At 33.8% G+C, this 20,613-nt stretch overlaps 3 protein-coding genes across 6 annotated transcripts in view; 1 reads left to right on the top strand and 2 right to left on the bottom strand.

Annotated features, from left to right (window-relative positions):
• Asap (ArfGAP domain of ASAP) overlaps nt 1–6,665 on the top strand; it is a 61,396-nt gene extending 54,731 nt beyond the window's left edge. For 2 of the 4 annotated variants that reach the window (XM_029304078.2, XM_029304074.2), the window contains exon 16: nt 228–1,523. In XM_029304078.2, the coding sequence (XP_029159911.1) occupies nt 228–521 (294 nt within the window). In that variant the 3' untranslated portion in view covers nt 522–1,523. Of the gene's footprint in view, nt 1–227 lie in introns of all 4 variants that reach the window. The other 2 variants (XM_029304075.2, XM_029304076.2) reach the window with 2 other exon arrangements.
• A 439-nt stretch (nt 6,666–7,104) lies between these two features.
• On the bottom strand, nt 7,105–17,649 carry smg (sterile alpha motif domain containing protein 4 smaug). Its single transcript, XM_029304034.2, has 9 exons — nt 17,488–17,649; nt 13,855–14,149; nt 13,334–13,652; nt 13,016–13,254; nt 12,829–12,939; nt 12,100–12,474; nt 11,840–11,999; nt 11,493–11,760; nt 7,105–11,271 (listed from the first exon to the last, which is right to left on the bottom strand). Exons 2-9 carry the CDS (start codon nt 14,060–14,062, stop codon nt 11,104–11,106), a joined length of 1,848 nt encoding a protein of 615 aa, XP_029159867.1. The 5' UTR covers nt 14,063–14,149; nt 17,488–17,649; the 3' UTR covers nt 7,105–11,103.
• Nucleotides 17,650–18,543: 894 nt separating this feature from the next.
• Yippee (yippee zinc finger protein) lies at nt 18,544–20,305 on the bottom strand. Its single transcript, XM_029304128.2, has 2 exons — nt 19,929–20,305; nt 18,544–19,654 (listed from the first exon to the last, which is right to left on the bottom strand). Exons 1-2 carry the CDS (start codon nt 20,087–20,089, stop codon nt 19,465–19,467), a joined length of 351 nt encoding a protein of 116 aa, XP_029159961.1. The 5' UTR covers nt 20,090–20,305; the 3' UTR covers nt 18,544–19,464.
• Between the last annotated feature and the right edge of the window lie 308 nt (nt 20,306–20,613).

The raw sequence follows: 20,613 nt of genomic DNA, 5'->3' as shown, positions 1-20,613 counted from the left end.
AATAATTAATAATTAAATTAATTTTTACACGTCAAAATCAAGTTTTAAAATATTTCGCCGAATAGTTTTCGAGACAAAATTGCAGTGTTTTTATTGCGAATTAAACAATTCGTTCAGATCTGATGTAAAATATCTGTCTATCCGTTTACGGTGTGTGAATATCAGTGAATGCATGAATTTTAAGATCAGTGTGCTTTATGGTTTGTCATTAACCATTGTTGGTACAGCGAAGGGACCGGTCCAGGCTAGAGAGCTACGCCGAGGAGCCTTCATCTTTGCTCCTAAATCTGAATCTGGTAAACATCAGCCATCCCACATTACCCAGCATGTTACACTTGAAATTACCTGTTTTTGGAGACGTAATCTTGAAAGAAAAAAATATGCAATCGTATCTCGTCGCAATAATTGACGATAAAATTTATAAATGCTGTATCATTTTGATAGATTGCTCTATATCTGCGGATGATATTTTCAAGTGTAGCACTGTTTTGCATGATCAGTTCGTATCATCATTTGTATAACGTCAAGGCTTCGGGTGTGTTATTTCCGCGTGATAATTGTATTTCGACCTTGTCGCCAGCTGGAGATATTCCTTATCGGTTAAGATACTACTCGATCATAACAGTGATATGAATCTTTCTCTTTCACAAGAACTATAAATAACTCTGTATATTGCCTTCTGACTGTTGACAACATAAAATGCGTTGCATTGTGTGCGAATTAACATCTACATTTTTTTCTCGACTGATTATATCAGTCCTGTCTGATTCGATTTAATCTACATGTGACTTTCTTAATAAAAAAATTATATTCTCTTTTCACGACTCTTGATTTACAATTTATATATTTAGGAAGTCGTTTAAATGTGAAATATAACTGTAAATGTACTGATTCTCGCATGGATTTCCCCGAATGGTTTGGCAAATAATTGAATGCATCCGTTATATTACTTCTTCGTGATATGTCCCCTTTAAAACTCTTACTCTAATAAGCTACTCGAATATTAAAAATCGTATAACTAGCATGAGCTCGATGTTTCATATTGGAAATTCTAGAACTTTTTTTTATATTCCACGTATACTATATTAAAAATATCATAGAAATCTACATCAAAATTATACTTTGTACATCTATATTAAAATACGTATATTTATACTATTATTTATTACAGTACAGTTTATTTAATTTTGCGCTATTAATTTACTTGTTTTAATTCTAAAAAAAAATAAATTAGAAAATTAATTTTATTCATAAAAAATAATTTTACAGCGTCCTTGCAATTCTTAGAATTTCCAATATTCTCTGAAGAACAAGTATTCTTGCGCGCTTGTCGTCCTACGACAAAAGAGACAAGCGACAAAAGTATGCTTGCTTCTGCGAGATAACTGAGAAACGCGCACGTTAATTAGGACACTCGATCTATTTCTCATTCTACGATTTTTGTCCCCTATATAGCCGACGTCATCGACCTTGACGGGTCTTCGACGCTGTCGAGCCCTGTACGACTGCGTGGCCGACAACGAGGACGAGCTGTCATTTCGCGAGGGCGAGGTCATCATCGTGACGAACGAACAGACCGACGATGACAATTGGATGGAAGGCGCTCTGGAACGTGCGCCTGAACGACGAGGCATGTTTCCGATTAGCTTCGTGCACATGTTGCAGGATTAACATTCGGTAAGCCTTAACTCGTTAACGAGCGTCACGAGCACTGCCAGTTCGATGAGTGTCGCCAGTCTCGGCCGGAGGAGCTGGTTGAGGAAGCCGAGGGAGTGAACCGACATCCTTCTTCAAGCTGTTTCTTCGAACCTCGACGACTGTCTCGCGCGCGTTCAAAAGAAGAAGCGCTGTTACTGAATAGAAGAGTTTAGTCTGCATCTGAACTCTCTCGTTTCCGCTGTGTCTCGTAGGAAAACTGGTATCATCTTCAAAAGGAAGTCGGGAGTGCATCAGTCGCGAGTAAAAGGGTGGAATTTTACACCTAGATGATAAATACTTAAGAAAATTGAACAAAATAGTGATATAGATGTATTTCCGTGTATTTGTTTTTTAAACACAAGCAAGCTTATGATCCTATAGTTAATTCTTGTTTTTTTATCTATTATATAAAGGAAAAATGATATTCGATAACAAAAAATAATACAATTTTATGTTATTTTAAAATACATTTATAATTAGGAAGGAATATTAATATACAGTGAAATTCTATTTTTTACTAATTAATTTATATTACTGTTATATATATATATACATTTGCATAATTATTTGCAAATTCGAATTTCATTATCCAGAAGATTATCTTGTTGACGATTTCTTGAACACAAAGAGTTCTAAGACTTTTCTCTATGGCACAAAATTATTTCTGCTCATGCAATGAAATTCTTTTAAGTCGATTAGGTATTTTGTAATAAACTTCAATTTCCATTTCCGTAATGTATGATCAACATATATCATGTGTGATCCTATCTTGTTCAAATTTAATTCTATTCTTTACTTCGTCGATTCAAGTAAAGTTAACAGACACCTCTAAGATTTTATATTGAGCCATAATCAATACGTACATCGTGAATTGCACTATCTACGATTAAAACAAAGATGTTTAGCCAGGTATTAGTGTCTTACGCTGGATGACAATCATATCGACCTTTGAAAGCACCTTTGAATAATACAGTCGATAATGGATACTCGGGAATATCGTCTTGTCATCCAGACAAATATGATTACGCAGCGGGGTTTTATCTTTCCTCAAAGTGTAATTTTCTTCTCTCGTTCTCTATGAAACATAAGATTTAAAAAAAAAAAAAGCTAATTGTACAAACGCCGCAATGTCGACACTCGCAAGTTTCCGGTGTTTGTCGAAGAATGTTGTATCTGAAGAGTTTATACGTAGAGATCATATGTATTCGTCTATTCATATTATATATATATAAATATATATATATATATATATATATATATATATATATATACACTTTTACGGTATCCAAAATATAATCTATAGTTAGAAATCCGGCTGACAAAGTATAACGTTGGAAGTGATATAAGAATATGTGGCCGATGTTGATAATCAAGGAATTAAAAATGATACTTGATTGAAAAATCGCGTGACGCTAATATGTGATATATAATATTTCAGAGTAAATTATTTAACACGCTATATGCAGTTTATTGAAACGAACAAATCATGCGTCATTTTCCATAAACGAGATAATATAGATTCATTCAACGTATGTACAAGGCGCTTCTAAAAAAAAGAGAGAAAACACAAACAAGCATCTATCGATAGAGGAAAACGTTAATAATAAATATATAACAATAATTATATATGTAGAACGCTAAAGAAATATATAAAGACTCGAATATGCAGATTAGAGAATTGAGCTTACACCAATGTCTGAAAAATCTTGTACAATACACTCTCGCGATACTGATTGCGCTAAAGAGGAAAAAAGAGATATATATGCACAGTTCACACGGTTTTGTGGTGTCACAACGTTCGTGCGTTCTATTGATCTGGCGAACTTCTTTTTTTTTTCTATACTGCCAATAATGGATCGATTTAACGTAAGGATAGACGAAACTCTCGTGGTGTAGAAAAAAAAATCTTATTTATACTCTGTACATTTAGCGCTAATTTCTGATTCTCCAAGTCTGAGATACCAATCAAATGCGCGATGATTTTCGTACGTGACAAATAAAATCTCAGAATCAAACGAGCAGATCTGACGTTAAATGTAAGATATAAATACGGAATCGTAGTCCTTATAATTATAGCGAAGTGATTAAAATTAGTGTAAAAACAAGAGAAAGAAAGGAACGAATTTTACGGTCGTCAAGCACGAGATGTTACACACTGATGTTGCATGAGACCTAGTATTATTAGCGTATTCGATTTAAATACGTCGAACGAGTGTATATTTTTTTTCTGTAATGCCATACTACGTATTAGTCGGTCCTCAAATAGAATAAGGTACTCTCGAAACCGGTTATTTAGCCGCCAAGCGTGCTACGAAAAATGACGGAAACATGACAGGTAGAAATCTTCATGTCGCATTATGTTATTATTATTAATAATTCTTATTTGAATGTACGAGACCAAAGAGGATATTGCAAAAAAAAAAAAGGAAAGAGTCGCGTCGAGAATGAAAGATTTGCGGAGCCGTTTTATAACGTTCTGATTAAAGGTTCTCGATCTTTTTTTCCGAATTGAGCGGAGAAGACTGCTGCAAATGCGATACTTACTACTAAATAACATGATTATTTACTAATGCTGTCGATCGATAAAATGATTCCGCAAATAGTCAGGATTTAGTAACATTAGTCCGATATCGACGTGTGTTCCTCGTGTATTTATTTATACGAATCGCGAATATCGATGCTCGTGGGCACAGAACGAATGATTACTGTGTGTGAAGTTGTAATTTTTTCCTTTACGATTATTGTATAAGGGCTTTGTACATACATAGACAAACGAAAGTAGAATATATATATATATTGCTGTAACGCTATTAACTGTGACATTATTTCTTAAGTGTAATTGATTAATTTAAGTGTACTAAGAGTATGAAACACATCCCTGATTCTTTTATTTAAAATGTAGCTACAAGGAATTCTGAGCAGCAAAGATATACATTTCCGATTTTATTCCGGTGGAGATAAAAGAAAAGAGTATCTAAAACTCACGTTACTCATAAATGTCAGGTTTCATATATATGGTACATTCTTCTGAAGAACTAACTATTCACATTTTTTATTTCTTCCGATTGTGCTTTATCACTGTCGTGATAAAAAAAATTATGAATTACTTTAAAAAAATATTGTCGAGCTTCATTAATAACAGGAGAGAAAATGGAAAAGGCTGCAAGTGCCATTAAATCAAAAGCAGTGCTTTTCACGAAAATTTACTTTTACAGAAAGAAATGTTTCGCTTTAAAAACAAAAGAATATATATATTATTGATTAATAAAATTATAAACATAATATAAACGATACAGACAATACAGAATTTTCGATTCAAACCATCAAGTTGAGAATCGGCTATAATAAACATTTTTATGAGAGTTTTCTTCACGTTTTTCACCTTCTATTAATTATCTCTTTTTGGCAGCATCTATATAAAAACACGTAACATATATATATATATATTAAACACCAATACACAATGTTGAATACACAAAACTCGTTACCACATTTAGACAAAGTAAGAGTTGTTCTTCTGGCGTCAGTTGAATAGAAATTTTTGTAGACCTCTTAAACACAACTAGAGAGAGATTTAGAGGAACAGAAAGTATAAAATAAAAAAAATTGCGGCTGGATGCAATTTTGTCTTTAAGTCAAAGCGATAAGATAGATAAGTTCGCCTAAACGGACGATACGTAGAGTTATATCAAAGTTGTATCTCGCAACTTCGATATGTAGTATCTGTAATAAAAGAAGAAAAATGTTATCTATTTAATATTAGATTAACCAGTCTTTCTCGCCACATACAATCTACGTTGTCTTGGAAATTCATCGACTTCTTCGCAAGCGCATCAACACAATATCGATTTATCTTCAAGGTAGATAGAGCAAAACGCGTGTCGTCGATCTCTATGTAAATACATGTATAGATAAAAAAGTAGGAATTTTTGCGCGTGCATGTGTGTATGTATGTATGCTTGAGGAGAGGAAGCGTGAGATAAATTGATGTTTATATTATATTGAATACATATATATACACACGCATTATATATATATATATATATATATATATATATATATATATATATATATATATATATATATAGAATTACGATCTAGATTTAAGAAGTATGTGGATATTGTCTATTTAAATAATTGTATGATGCGATCGAGATCCTTTGCATTTGAAACTTAAGAATAGTCGTTAGGTAGCTCGTAAGTATTTATTATTATTTTGTAGCCACTTTCTCTCGTACATTAGACGAGACGCGTGAATGTATAGCGAAAACGAAAGAGGTTCTTGGAATATTTGGTACGAACAACAAAGAAGCACGTGACTCGAGCCAACCAATGATTGTATCGTCATAATTGAACTCTAATTATAACTAGAGTTCTTAAAGATGGAAAGAGTTGGGAAATCTCTCAATTAACGTCAGCGTTAATTACTTTTAAATCAATGAAATGAAAATTCAAAGAAACAAAGGATTAGCAAGACTTTGAAACGTTTCTGTCACTTCCGAGTTTCTGTGTTCATTTTTGCACAGCTAGTGCCGATGCAATTCATTCTAGAGAGAGGAGAAAATTGATTGTATCAAGAGGATGGATCTTTTTTTTTGTAGTCGTATCCGATATTTTAACAACCTCGTATCAATATTTGCGTGTAAGAAGATGCATATTAATATATTAAATCCCTGCGTATACGTAGCCATTCCGTTGGAGATGGTGAGCAAAAGAAAGAGGAAAGAATGATGCAAGTCGATCGAACAAAAATCACACGATTCTAGATATTCGGCGAACGCGTGTTGGGTCGCCGGGGTACAGGTCTAAATATTTATATATTACACACGGAACGATAATATTGTATCGACGTTTACTATTATCTTTCACCGTTAAAACTGTGCACGACGTCTTCGAATGGGGCGCGACTTCAAAAAGAATGTAACAGAAGGAGAAAATAAATGCTGTTTAGAGAACTACAAAATCAATCAACGGCTCTTTCATTCCTACAAAAAGTTACCTCATGATAAGAAATAAATAATCTGAATAAGAGATATTTAGAACACGACGACAAGTGATAATTACATCTTCAACTGAACGTAATTATGCAAGAAATAATCGAATATTTGTCTTATGTTAAATAGATATTAAATAGAACTCGATCGAGTGTACCTACGTATTCAATACCAGCCCATCTTCGCATCCTGATGTAGAAGAGAATATTGGTGAAAAAAAAAAATGCTGCGAAATAAAGAATTGATTATTCTTAAAATATTAACATATTAAAATTAAAAAACTATTGACATAATGTCTCTATAATGATGGTAGAATAAACGCTAATGTTTTGGATCAGTTTTCACCTGTGCATATACATGCAATTAGTACACACAAGTATACATCAGTATTAATTGCAGTAGACAATGCACATGCGTATGAAAAATCTTTTATTGAAAAATGTTTTTTCACGCTACAACGTCAGTGTACCCTCATCTATTTAACCTTTTTTTTTTTATAACAGTACAAAAATTGCATTTTTTACAAGTTGCCCAGCTTACTTATATGACTAAGGGTAGTATCCCAGAGGGTTAGCAATCATCTCAGACGAAAAATTCGGAGGATCTTATTACAGCTTATCTAGTATTATCCGGAGAAGCTGCGGCAAAACGTGTGAACACTAGTATTTCACGGCGAAGAGGAGAACGCGAAGTTCTCCTCTCGCGCGTTATACAAGAAAAGAAAAAGCGTCTGGCGCGTTGCGCTTTTTCTTAAAGCAAATCAGTCGCTACAACACGCTCCGGTTTTATTATGTTTTTTACCGCACCGGATCCTCTAATTTACCATTTTGCTATCTGGGTCGTCGTGTACAGACGTTTTCAGCCGGAAACTCGCATCGTCAACGTTAACTCTCGATCAAGAAAATCACTCTTGGAAAAACTACTACTACTACAATTGATTGCGCAGATTCTCAGATATATATATAATGCAAGTATCCGGCCAAAGGACATCCCGCGAACTTTCGTCCCATATCGTCTATTTTTAATATCGTCTATTTTTGTCTATCCTGAACCGAGGTCAACGAGCGGATAACAGAACGCAGATATACGTGGAACATTTTACCACCATCCAGACTTTAAGGATGACCAGAGAAACTCGATGTGAATGTAACGAGTCAAACAAAGAATAAAATGTGCACACACGTGCCTACGTAATTGCGAACTGGAAAATTGCAAGAAAAATGCGTTTTCCATTATTTGCTCATTAACAGAATCATACGTACACAGATCGTGTTATGTGCAACGTGAAATAATTTTATAAATAAGCACCGATTATACAAGTAGAGAACATTTTTTTTCACTTTTTTTTAACAATATCTACTTCAGTAACTTATTTTTACTCTTGCACAAAATAGAATTTGCATTTTGCACTGGATATCAACACTCGTTTTATCAAAAAAAACGCTTTCTTTGTCTTATTTGCTCGGAATATTCATGTTCAGAGCTTCTTGTGATTTTCCAATTTGCTATTAAAATCACGTTTTCTAATGAAAATTTGCTTATCTGTTCGTTATCGTTCGTTCACGCGCATCGCGCCTTCGAAAGCTACGAAACAGTCGCCGCCGATAGTTAATTTTGAGCAAGACAGGTGTCCAGCGATCTTGACAACTTGATCTCGTGTGTAAATACTAAGTACACATTATTACGTTATGCCACGTAAGCTTACGACAAACAACAATGATAGATTAATGATCGATTAGCAAAAAATTAACGTAGCGGCGGCTCCGACCCTCAGCAGGATCGTCTTTCTTTTTTTTTTTGCCTTTTCATTTTTTCCTTTATCTATCCTATTATCTTATATGCATAAGTTTCGCGGATAAAATCTCTTTGCATCCTTTTTTATTCAGGTCCTGCCTTTATCAGTTGGAGATTAGATGCTGCGCTTTGACTATAGATGAAATTTTTTTATAAGTAATAATTCTACGCTGAATGAAATTCCTGATTCGCTTAAGAGCAGTCTTTTTGAGCTTTTTCGCATACATTTTACGCTCGAATCGCTTTATTTATTGCGTGTAAAACCATGTAAATGTATATATGTGTATGAAAATGATCGCTTTATTTATTGCGTGTAAATATCTATATGTGTGTGTTTATGATGTCTCTATATGAATCCTGGCAATATGCGTGTACGTAGATTTAATGTACAATTAATTAACTATATAACTGGTAGAAATTAAAAACTTATTTGACTAGCTTTTGATCATTTCTCTCTTGGAATTAGTAGAGTTTCGCGATATATATCATATAGATATATGTATATATGTATTGTATATAAATATAACTGATCGGATAGTTTTGGTGGTGCTGCTATTGCCGCTGATAGATTTAAAAAATATAATTACGTGTGTAAAACGAAATAATGATTAAGTATAGGTATTCGTCCTGTGTGTACGGTTATTACTATAAATTACATAAATTCTTAGCAGGATACTCATGGATTCGAGAAATCATCGCGCGGTGTCTTACATGTATTATCCTAGCAGAATATAATTATTATAATAATCGCTATATAATATATACTAATTAACTAATTTTCTCAAACTTCGATATTCGTTCTCTCTTTTTTTCTTATTTCTTTCGCTCGCTTGCGATTAATTGTTAATGATTTGACAAGTTTTCCATCCGCAGTCTTCCAATTATTCTATTCACGCGCACACGAGATCCGCACGAACAGAAGGATAATGAAAGCATCCAAGGACTCTAAACCGAAACGGATCGTGGCGCGTGAATTATTCAGTCTTTCATTATTTTTTTCTTACTTCACATAATGATCGCTCACTAACATTACACAATTTAATAAATTTAAATTTTTTTCTGCACGAAAAAATATTATGCTATATTACTCGCGACGCTACGTCAACATGCTAAATAGATTAAATACGATGTATGCTTATAATTTAAAGCCACAGATTTCGATGTCGCGCCACGGTGTATAGCGTATCAGTCTACCCCTTCCCCCTCAAATTTCACTGCTACTTTATTATAATATCAAATTTCTACGTCTCTTATGTATCATTCGCTCGTTCCCTTCCACGTAAGGCCCTTAATATTCCGTTATTGTATATTTATTCGCATTTTTATAATAGCCTATTACTTTATAAAAACAAGAAAAAAGAAGGAAACGGGATGAAATCCGTAACGAAAAGAGAATCACGAGATCTGTGCGCAAACTACAAAGCATACACGTCGCCATACGTGCTTTCCGATATAGTTGAGATTAAGTTTTTAAAAGTATGCGCGGATTAAATTATGCGACAGAGTGTCGAGTTCTTTAAGTATGCTCATTTTCTAGACGGAGTATAGTATAAGAGCGATAGATAAAATAGTACAAGATTGATAATAGCGATGAGATAGTATAGATGTAATAGGAATAGAGCAGTAATAGTATCATGCGCTAATAATAAAAATAATAATAATAATAATAATAATAGGAGCAATAGTAGTGCTAATTATAGTGATAGTGATGTTAATAATAATAATAAAAATATATAATATTACCATAATATAATAGTAATAGTAATATAGTATTAAAATTAAAATCAGTCTAATTATTAAAATAAATCGTATCACGCTCTACAAAATTCTCTGGCGCTTAAAATCAGATTCCATTTTTCAAAATGGATAACATGAAAAATAATATTGTAAAACATTGCATGCTGATGTAATGTCATTTTTCCACTCTCCTCTGTGTCTCTTTCTATGTTTTAAATCATATAAAATGCGAAAAGAAAAGAAAATGTAAAAATGACATTACATTAGCACGTGATGTTTTGCAATATTATTTTATGTATTATCATACGTGTATATATATACAATATATATTTCTTCTTATATATTTATATATATGGATGAAGCAAATAGTCGAGGAAAGACTCTATCTTTCTAATAGCATTTGGCTTGCCAAATTCTGTCAATTAAATAGTACAATTGCATCAAATATGATAAAAAATACGGTTTACATGAGTATGTATGTGTAATGTGTAATGGCAGCGCGATGTATGCACGCTGCAACGTTTTCTTGTAATGTGTATGTGTAAAAGTGTCATTCGATTCTCGAAGAATGACTTATCTTTACTTCTCTCTCACAAAAATGTCGCACATGTCGGACATTTTTTTTTCATTTGGTAGGGCTATATTAAAAGCGTAAGTGTGTATACACGCAGGTGTTTGCACACAAAAAAAAATGTAATCCCCCATTAAAGTATCATTTTAAAACAATGACTCACGAATATCGTCTCGCCCGCTCATGTGTTTTGGCAAACAGAATTTCTTTCGAAATAAATTTTCGGAGTCAAAAACCCGAAAAAGTGACTTGACTTACGCTAAATATGACTTACATTAAATCCTTAAAGAAGAACGCGCATATAGAAGTTTAGGCCTCGCTGGATCCGTCGAGTGCTTGCTCGGTCATCCTTAAGCACAGAGATTCCAGACGAAAATCGATTTCCGGCTCTGTCGTTTCATTCGTTCCGTTGGTGGACTGTCCCATGAAACGGTCCCGCGGCGCGCTGTATGCACGCTGCAACGTTTTTTGTAATTGCTGCAAAATTAAATAGTCAATATATTGATAAAATGTTAATATATTATAATATGTTAATAATATAATATATTAAATATGTTAATATATATTTATATAAAAATGCAACTGCTTCTTCTATGAGCAAAGGTGGTTTTTTAAATTTGACCTTCTCATAGAGAAAGGAAATAAGATATAACTTGATTGAAATAAGATTTTGAGAAAAATTCTAGACTCTATTTCACCTGCAAACTGCTGGTAGGCTCTTGTAGGCTCGGTCTTTTCTCGATCGTATGTACCGTACGCAAGTTGTTCGTATTCAAGATGTTCATATTCTGATTCTGATTATTTTGCAAGTACGGCGAAGATATACTATTTCTATGCTGAGTCATTATAAAATGGTTGTTGTGCGAATGGCTGGAGTGAATGTGATTCAAATTTAAACTCGGTTTCCTGTTGTGCTGTTGTGAATTGCCATACCGCCTGTTATTGTAACCGTAATTGTGTTGCCACCTAAAATTTCGAAAGTTATCCCAACACGTTTATACAATATATGTTGAACCACTTATTGAAAATGTATATCTCGTCTTACTTTGGAGTTGGTCGCGGATTGCCGAGTCTACTGCGCCATTGTTGCACTTTCTCTTTTTGATATGTAGTAAAACAGTCGTGTTGCGATACTTTTTCCAAGATGTTTATGCACGCGCACAAAATACTGTCTTCTACGCTCTCCAGAGGCAATCTACTACACACTAAAATAAAGAAACCGAGAATAAAATTTCTTTTTTAATCACCTCTCTAATGAAATTTTAGTAATAAAAAAATTATAATGCAATAATTTTGTGTACATACATTTTCCAAGCACTTTCATAAACTGTGTAGGGATATCTTGCGGATCGTTCTCTTGACTCGGCTTCATAGGGGTGGTCAAGATTCCTTTGAGCTCGTCAATCACATTCATGAGTACAGATGGACCTTGTGAGAACGAAGTAGTTTGCATGCCATCGCGAGTATTAGGTGACATCAGACTCGTTTCCAGATTCAAGAGAGTGCTGTACCGTTGCTGTAATTTACCGATAGAGACAGCCATCTTGTGCCTAGCCCCCTTTGTAACTCCTTGCTCTGCCAATTGATCCTCCGTCAATTGCAACATCTCCTCGTAACTCATGTTAATAAACAAGTAACTGTACTTATGGAGGCGTAATGATTTAAGCCATGATTGTATATCTGAAAGTGAAAAAAATAATTAAAAATAAATGTTTTTGTCTATATATAAGTGATTCTCGTCAGAGATGATTGCAAAAATGTAATTAAAAAAATAATATGTTTTATATTATTACTGAAATGTGTTATATATATGTGTATATATTGTATATTGCTATATATAAAATCTTATATTAATATATATTATATTATTACCATAATTTAAAAATGTAATCAATTATCAATACAAAACTGAAAAATTCTTATCATTTTTTTCTATCAAGCTAATTTATTAATATAAAACGCAAAATTATGCACACAAAATGGATTTTCTTCCGACCATCTCCTTGGTTAAAATTATTGATTTTAAATTCGTACCTCTCATACCACTATCAATCGAACGATTGGAAGCGTCATCCAAACGACCCTCGCTACCGCTACTCGCACAGGAATCCTGTGGGCTCAGTGGACTCAAACCGATAATATTGCCTACATAAAGATAATCTTTTAAAAGTGTCGATAAAAGTAAATTCATATGTACAAGAACCATATAATTGAAAATTACCGGTGTGATCTCCAGAGACGCTAAAGCTACGCGGCTTATGCTTAGATGAATTGTTCGCGTTATTAGAACGCTCGAAGATTTCAAATTGTTGTGGTGGCGGCACCGGTGGCGTCAAGCTATTCGAACGACGTTGACGGGGGTGATGAAACTGTAAAAACGGGGGAGCCGTTTGCGTAATAAATAGAGTGCTCTGATCAGAGCTCTGCTGCTTGGAATTCCTTTGCCACAGACTCTCCCATCTTATAATAGAAGAAGATAAAAATACATTAGAGATAAGATAACATTTTCAGTATCACACTATTTTTCTGATTGACTCACTTGATTGGAGTATTTGGATAATCTTCGAGACCGGTAACAGATGGTGGATTACTAATACGTTCTTCCAAATGTTTGAGCCACTGTGTTAAAGAACGTCTATCGGGACCAGTTATAGCTGGATGTATCAGAATGTAGCTCAAGAGCTGCTGTGTTTGATCTATAAATTGTCCCGTGCTTACACAATGACTCACTAAATCTGGTATTGCCAATAAGTAGAATCGTTTGCACTCTGTATTCCCAGGCTTTAATAAGGGTAAATGCATCAAAAGTTGTTTAACTGCAATTTCTGTTGACTCTGACATCAATGCGGAGATGTAACCTGAAAAAATGGAATAAAAATATTCTAGAATATTTATTATATAGAGAACACATAAGAAAGAAAAATTGTATAATATTCACATGTCGCACACACATATACACATGTATATACATATGTATATGTATATGATATATATTGTACACATTTTATTAAATCACATATGTTATTATTTCTAAATGTAGAATGTAAGCATTATAATTACTTGGATTATTGGCATTTGTTTCCTTTGTATCCAATTCAGTGACAGAGAGCAGCAAGTGTTGTATTGCTTGTATAAGAAACTTTGCCTGAACATGGGGTATGCGACGCATCAGTGCATAAAGAACGACAGTTTGCTCGCATTCATTCCATTGAGAGAATACACGAACAAACTCGCCAAATTGTTCATTAAAAGCAGCATTAGACTTCATATTGGATTGCGTAAAAATTCTCGAAACACAGCCTAAATTACCAAATATCGGGTGATAGTCTCCAAATGGCTGCTAAGTGTCACTTCTCTGTTAAGGAAAATATAAGAAGCAGATAAAAAAATCTTTCTCACATTCTAATTTCAAACAATTAAATTATTTATTTACATTTGTTTACCAACATTAATATATATAACAGAGAAAAGTATAGAATCGAAAGGATCTGAATAGCTCAGCTGGAAGAGCAGTCGCCCGGCAAGCGAAAGGTCTCGGGTTCGATTCCCGATTCAGCGATTTTCGGATCTATATTTTTCTCTTGCATTCATTTATTTATTTTCCGTAGGGGGGTTAAAGGGGTATTGAAATTAAATCTCAAAATATGAGATTATTTCATATTTAAAATCTTGGCCGTGTCCAAGTAAAAATTTGGTGCCTTGTGCACCGGTATTTATTTCTAACGAAAAATTATTTAGTTTCGTTAGGATAACGCATTGTCATCCGCGATTTGGCTCTTGTTGCCCGTCTTATACGTTATATTTATTTACAGTTGTATCAAAATCCTTTGTCAAACAGTACACACACAAAAAGATTTAAACAAATTGTCATTTCAAAAAATAATAATTTAAAAAAAGCAATATATTGTTTTTATAAAAATGTCAATACTTTTTAAGTATTAAAAAAATTAAAAATTATTGAAAATGAAAAAAATTGTTATAAAATTAATTACTTTATTCACGTTTGCTTCTCTAAATTGCATATACGTTAATACAAACTTTATTGCTCTACGTAGGATTTTAAAAAATTAATAAAATAAAAAAAGGTCTAAAGACATAAATTACTTTAAAATAGTAGTCTAAATGTTTCAAGTTTCACGGCGATGTCTTAAATAAAAACGGATGCAGTTTGCACTCATGCACACACCACGTTAGAAGACCATCGAACGTGACGCGCACATGCAGTGAGAAAAATTAAAACAATCTCCGCAATTGTCTCAAAATTCGCGAAATTGCCCCGATAAATAATTCCGGAAAAATTAAATGTTAATATATATAAAAATGAAACAAATTGTTATAAAATTAATTACTTTATTCACGTTTGCTTCTCTAAATTGCATATACGTTAATACAAACTTTATTGCCCTACGTAGGATTTTAAAAAATTAATAAAATAAAAAAAGGTCTGAAGATTTAAATTACTTTAAAATAGTAGTCTAAATGTTTCAAGTTTCACGGCGATGTCTTAAATAAAAACCGATGCAGATTGCACTCATGCACACCACGTTAGAAGACGATCAAACGTGACGCGCACATGCAGTGAGAAAAATTAAAACAATCTCCGCAATTGTCTCAAAATTCGCGAAATTGCCCCGATAAATAATTCCGGAAAAATTAAATGTTAATATATATAAAAATGAAACAAATTGTTATAAAATTAATTACTTTATTCACGTTTGCTTCTCTAAATTGCATATACGTTAATACAAACTTTTTTGCCCTACGTAGGATTTTAAAAAATTAATAAAATAAAAAAAGGTCTAAAGATATAAATTACTTTAAAATAGTAGTCTAAATGTTTCAAGTTTCACGGCGATGTCTTAAATAAAAACGGATGCAGTTTGCACTCATGCACACCACGTTAGAAGACGATCGAACGTGACGCGCACATGCAGTGAGAAAAATTAAAACAATCTCCGCAATTGTCTCAAAATTCGCGAAATTGCCCCGATAAATAATTCTGGAAAAATTAAATGTTAATATATATGAAAATAAAACAAATTGTTATAAAATTAATTACTTTATTTACGTTTGCTTCTCTAAATTGCATATACGTTAATACAAACTTTATTGCCCTACGTAGGATTTTAAAAAATTAATAAAATAAAAAAAGGTCTAAAGATGTAAATTACTTTAAAATAGTAGTCTAAATGTTTCAAGTTTCACGGCGATGTCTTAAATAAAAACGGATGCAGTTTGCACTCATGCACACCACGTTAGAAGACGATCGAACGTGATGCGCACATGCAGTGAGAAAAATTAAAACAATCTCCGCAATTGTCTCAAAATTCGCGAAATTGCCCCGATAAATAATTCCGGAAAAATTAAATGTTAATATATATGAAAATAAAACAAATTGTTATAAAATTAATTACTTTATTCACGTTTGCTTCTCTAAATTGCATATACGTTAATACAAACTTTTTTGCCCTACGTAGGATTTTAAAAAATTAATAAAATAAAAAAAGGTCTAAAGATATAAATTACTTTAAAATAGTAGTCTAAATGTTTCAAGTTTCACGGCGATGTCTTAAATAAAAACGGATGCAGTTTGCACTCATGCACACCACGTTAGAAGACGATCGAACGTGATGCGCACATGCAGTGAGAAAAATTAAAACAATCTCCGCAATTGTCTCAAAATTCGCGAAATTGCCCCGATAAATAATTCCGAAAAAATATCACGCGTTCGACGATCGCGGATAAATAATGCACTCACTTATATCGCAAAAAAGGATCGCAATCAAGTTTCTACGTCGCATCTCCGCTTCTCTTCCCGATTTCCGGTCCAGAGATTTTCCTCCACCCTCGCTCTATCGTCCCTCAAAAAATTCGGAGCAAAATATTACGAATATTGACATCCCCCGTATTTCGCGATCTAACTCCTCCGTACGTAAGTAATGTATACATACATGTACCGCCGATAAGAATTTCGCTGAGGTCAAGTTTGTTTACCCCGTGCGCGATGCGTGTGTATTTATAGCCTTTCCTCTTGCGACTCGTTCGGTGCAGTGCAATGGCATCGCATCGGGCTGCGCGCGCGAGACGAGGAACGACGCGGAGAGAGAGAGAGAGAGAGAGAGAGAAGGGGAGAGAGCGGAAGAGACGAAGGATGCGCGATAAGATGCATTTTTTCGTCCCTGGACTGAGAACCCCGAAATCTCGCCGAGATTTTCCCGCCCCGAGAGCCACGGAAATCCGCCGAGGCTTCCCGCATCGGAGATTATCGCCCTTGTCAACGTTGCGCGTCACCGTGTATATATACATATATATATATATTTTTTATATACACACACACATATATATATATATATATATATGTTTTCTCGATGAGGGAGAGGGAGCGAGAAACCGGTAGCGAGAGAGACGGAAATACGTATATACGCACGAAAACAAGGAAAATGAGGAGAAAAAAATCCGAAAAAAAAAGGAGCAAAATTTTCGTACTTGGGAAATAATCGAGAATCCTGGGAGGGAAGGACGATCCGGAGAGTGTTCGCGTCGAAGACGAGGCAAACAAACAATATAAACGCCGATGTCGCCTCTTTTCGTCCTTCCTCCCCTTTCCCGTCCTCGCCTGCGCGAGCGCTTCTCGTCTACGAGAGGTAAAGCGCGATCGTTTTCTCGCGAATTAGCGCCAAGCGCGATACTTACGAGAGACGCTTCTCCGTTCCTTCCTCTCCGACGTGGCGACGACGACGACGACGACCAGTTCGCACGGTTTACAGCATCTTTCCTCGCTGCCCGATCGGGAGAAACATCCGTCCACCATGCGGTGGGACTGGACTACGTGCTCAACTGCCAGAGCAGCACCCGACAGACCCGACTTCCACTCCGCTTCGGGCCGCTTCGGGGCGCTTCGGGCCGCGGCACCTTCGCGCGCGCGCTGATTGGTCCACGCGTCGACGGCCCACCTTCGCGCGCGCTGATTGGTTTACGCGCCGACGCGTACTTGCAGCGCGGGTCATTTGAATCTCCCGAGCGCGAGCTTGTTTATTATCTGCCTTTTGGTGTGATAAATTTGGAATTGGAATACACGGAATTGTTTTTCATCTTCAAATTAATGAAGAATGTTATTTTCAACATGGGCAGAGAACGTTTGCTCTCCTTTTCAATAAACTGTTTATGGAATTTATTTGTATATTTAGTATTGAAAAAACGAAATTAAATGAAAATTAAATTTACGAAAATTAAGAACTAATGAATTTTTATTTTCTGTGCTACCCCTTGGAAAAAATCCTGCGGATAATCCTATGATTATAAAATATACGCATGTATAATTATAGGCAGGAATATGATCTGAAAATAATCGTTTCTCGATTAATAAAAATGATATGATGAATTAGAGGAAAAATAAATTTAGAATAGTCTTGTCCAATTATATCTTCTGATTATCTTTGGTACTAAATTTTCTTATTTAAAAATGAGACATGGTATAAGATAAAACTTTACATTTCTTGCAACGTAATCAGATAAGAGTAGATTAAAATAGAACTGTCTCTCAACAGATTTTAATAAAGTCGAGTGATAAGAAAATTGACGGAGTATAATTGTATTGAAAACATATGATAACTAATAATTAGCTGATTATTATAGTTGTTAATTGAAATGTAATCACGCGAAAGGGATGATTTATTATTAACATATTTCGTATATTTTCTTTTATCATACACAGTCTGTCTTCTTGCTAATTAAATACTTTTAAAGAGATTAAGGCATATTTTTTTATTTTTATTCTATGCATACATTATTCGTTTTTCTACAGTATAAATTATAATTCTATAATACATATATATTTGTTATCGGTTTTTATCAGTATCTTAAATTTATCGTCCAAATGTAAACGATTCTCGTTTTCCTTTACATTGAACGCGACCTTTGTTTATTTGGGAAGTGTTTAAACTCCTCCAAAAATGTGACTTTCACGGTCATGGAAAGTTTTATGTGCTTCTTCAGTTTGTACATGTATCACTTACAACATTCGAGATTTGTAAAAATTTATTTTGGCATTTACGAATAAGGAAAATAAATTATGAATATGAGTACTTTATAGCTTTAAATGCTGTTCATATTTGCAGCTGTAAATATCCAAATTCAATATTAGGCGACACAGCATTTAATTACTCGATTAATATCATGATTAAGACACAACTTCAAACTTTTATCTCATTATTGCTTCTTGAATTTATTAGAACAATATAAATAAAGTTACATATATGCTGTACCATTTAAATCTATATTGAACTCATCAATACATAGTTATTAAATATACTTAGACATTTTATATGTATAGTCACACGCTTTCTTAATTTCTTTTATAAACATATCTGTGCAAATAAAAGTATTTTGAATAAAATTTATAGATAAAAATTTAATTGAAAAATAATAGAAATAAATATAGATCCTAAAACATTTCTTATAAATAGGAATCATATATTCACACACCAAAATATTGAGTGATGTCCTATCACAATCAACAGCATCACCAATATTCATGTATGAACAAGTTGGATATTAACCAAGAGTCCCTTCCAATTGAAAATAAAAAAATTAAACAATTTGAAAAAGACAATTACTCATATTAGAACTATGTACTCTTTTATATTATTTAATACTACTTGGTGTTAAATATTAAACATTCTCGTTCAATCCATCGCTCTCTGTGACAAGAGCTCGTTCTAGTATAACACGACCCTCTTTGTATCGCTGCTGCTCATCTGTTGCAAATTCATATACCCATCCGAGCTTAGCGTCACAGTTTTTACAGCTGACATCTCGAACCATGTGGCGACCCGTCAGCATCACTCTATCCTGCACTTCGCTGCACATTACATTATAAATTAAAGAGATCAGATATTCTATAAATATTCACATTTTTTAATCTGTAATCATATATATCTTTCCATCTAGTTTTCTTTCTTTCTTTGAAGTATCTTTTATGATTGAGTAAGGAAGCATGCAATTTATAAAAATATATATATATGTATTGATGAAATGTGCCAGAAAGTCGAGCATGAATACAGAATGTATGTTATTTTGATGGAGCTATTATTTTGTTATTAAAGTTTGATCTGAAAATAATTAAAAGGACGCACCTGTAATTGAGATTGACGACTTTGTTGAAGAGGAAAGCACGTCCTGTAGCGCCTGTAAAGCGTGTGCTTACGAGTTGTGACCTGTTGGTGAGATTTGTGTCGCAGGAGGCGCAGGAGAACAGACGATTGCCACCGATGTGCTCCAGAAATATTACTCCCATCTTGAAAGGCAACTTGGACGATGTCGGACGAGATGAAAAATCGACAATTGGCAGTGAATCGATACCGATCTCGCGTTGCAAAATACAAAACTCAGACAACTTGCGGCGCTACCTTATTGTACCGTGTTTACTTCGAATAATGACAGGTGTATACTAACATGTGAAGAGCAAGTGGGGAAATGTTTTCATCATACGCCATAGATCACTCAACATATGTAGACTCGAAACGTCACTTTGATGACCAATGGTCATGAAATATGAATTAGACATGATACGCTTCAATATTCTTTTTTTAATTAAAAAAAATTAATATTTTATAATTAGATTGTTTTCAACAAGCTTTTTAATTTCCTATGTGTTGTATATATGAGAAAAGATATGTAAATTACAAAAATCTTTCTAGTGATACAATTTTTCATTAATTTATTATATTAAGCAATATAATTATTTTATATATTCTAATCATATTCTTATACAATAGTTTTAATTGTTACAATGTAGTGTAAATTAAGAAAATTTTCATA

The sequence above is a fragment of the Nylanderia fulva genome, unplaced genomic scaffold, assembly GCF_048542155.1.
Source record: "Nylanderia fulva isolate GAGA-0341 unplaced genomic scaffold, ASM4854215v1 Scaffold10, whole genome shotgun sequence".
Taxonomy (NCBI): domain Eukaryota; kingdom Metazoa; phylum Arthropoda; class Insecta; order Hymenoptera; family Formicidae; genus Nylanderia; species Nylanderia fulva.
This window is presented reverse-complemented; position numbering and strand designations above follow the sequence as displayed.

Excerpts from the sequence above, each read along its gene's own strand:
- smg (XM_029304034.2), bottom strand. The coding sequence starts at position 14,062 with ATGAAGTCTAATGCTGCTTTTAATGAACAATTTGGCGAGTTTGTTCGT. Across the intron at positions 13,255-13,333 it reads TATCCAAATACTCCAATCAA|ATGGGAGAGTCTGTGGCAAA; the intron begins GTGAGTCAATCA and ends TTCTATTATAAG. Across the intron at positions 11,761-11,839 it reads AATCCGCGACCAACTCCAAA|GTGGCAACACAATTACGGTT; the intron begins GTAAGACGAGAT and ends TCGAAATTTTAG.
- Yippee (XM_029304128.2), bottom strand. The coding sequence starts at position 20,089 with ATGGGAGTAATATTTCTGGAGCACATCGGTGGCAATCGTCTGTTCTCC. Across the intron at positions 19,655-19,928 it reads GTCGTCAATCTCAATTACAG|CGAAGTGCAGGATAGAGTGA; the intron begins GTGCGTCCTTTT and ends TGTAATGTGCAG.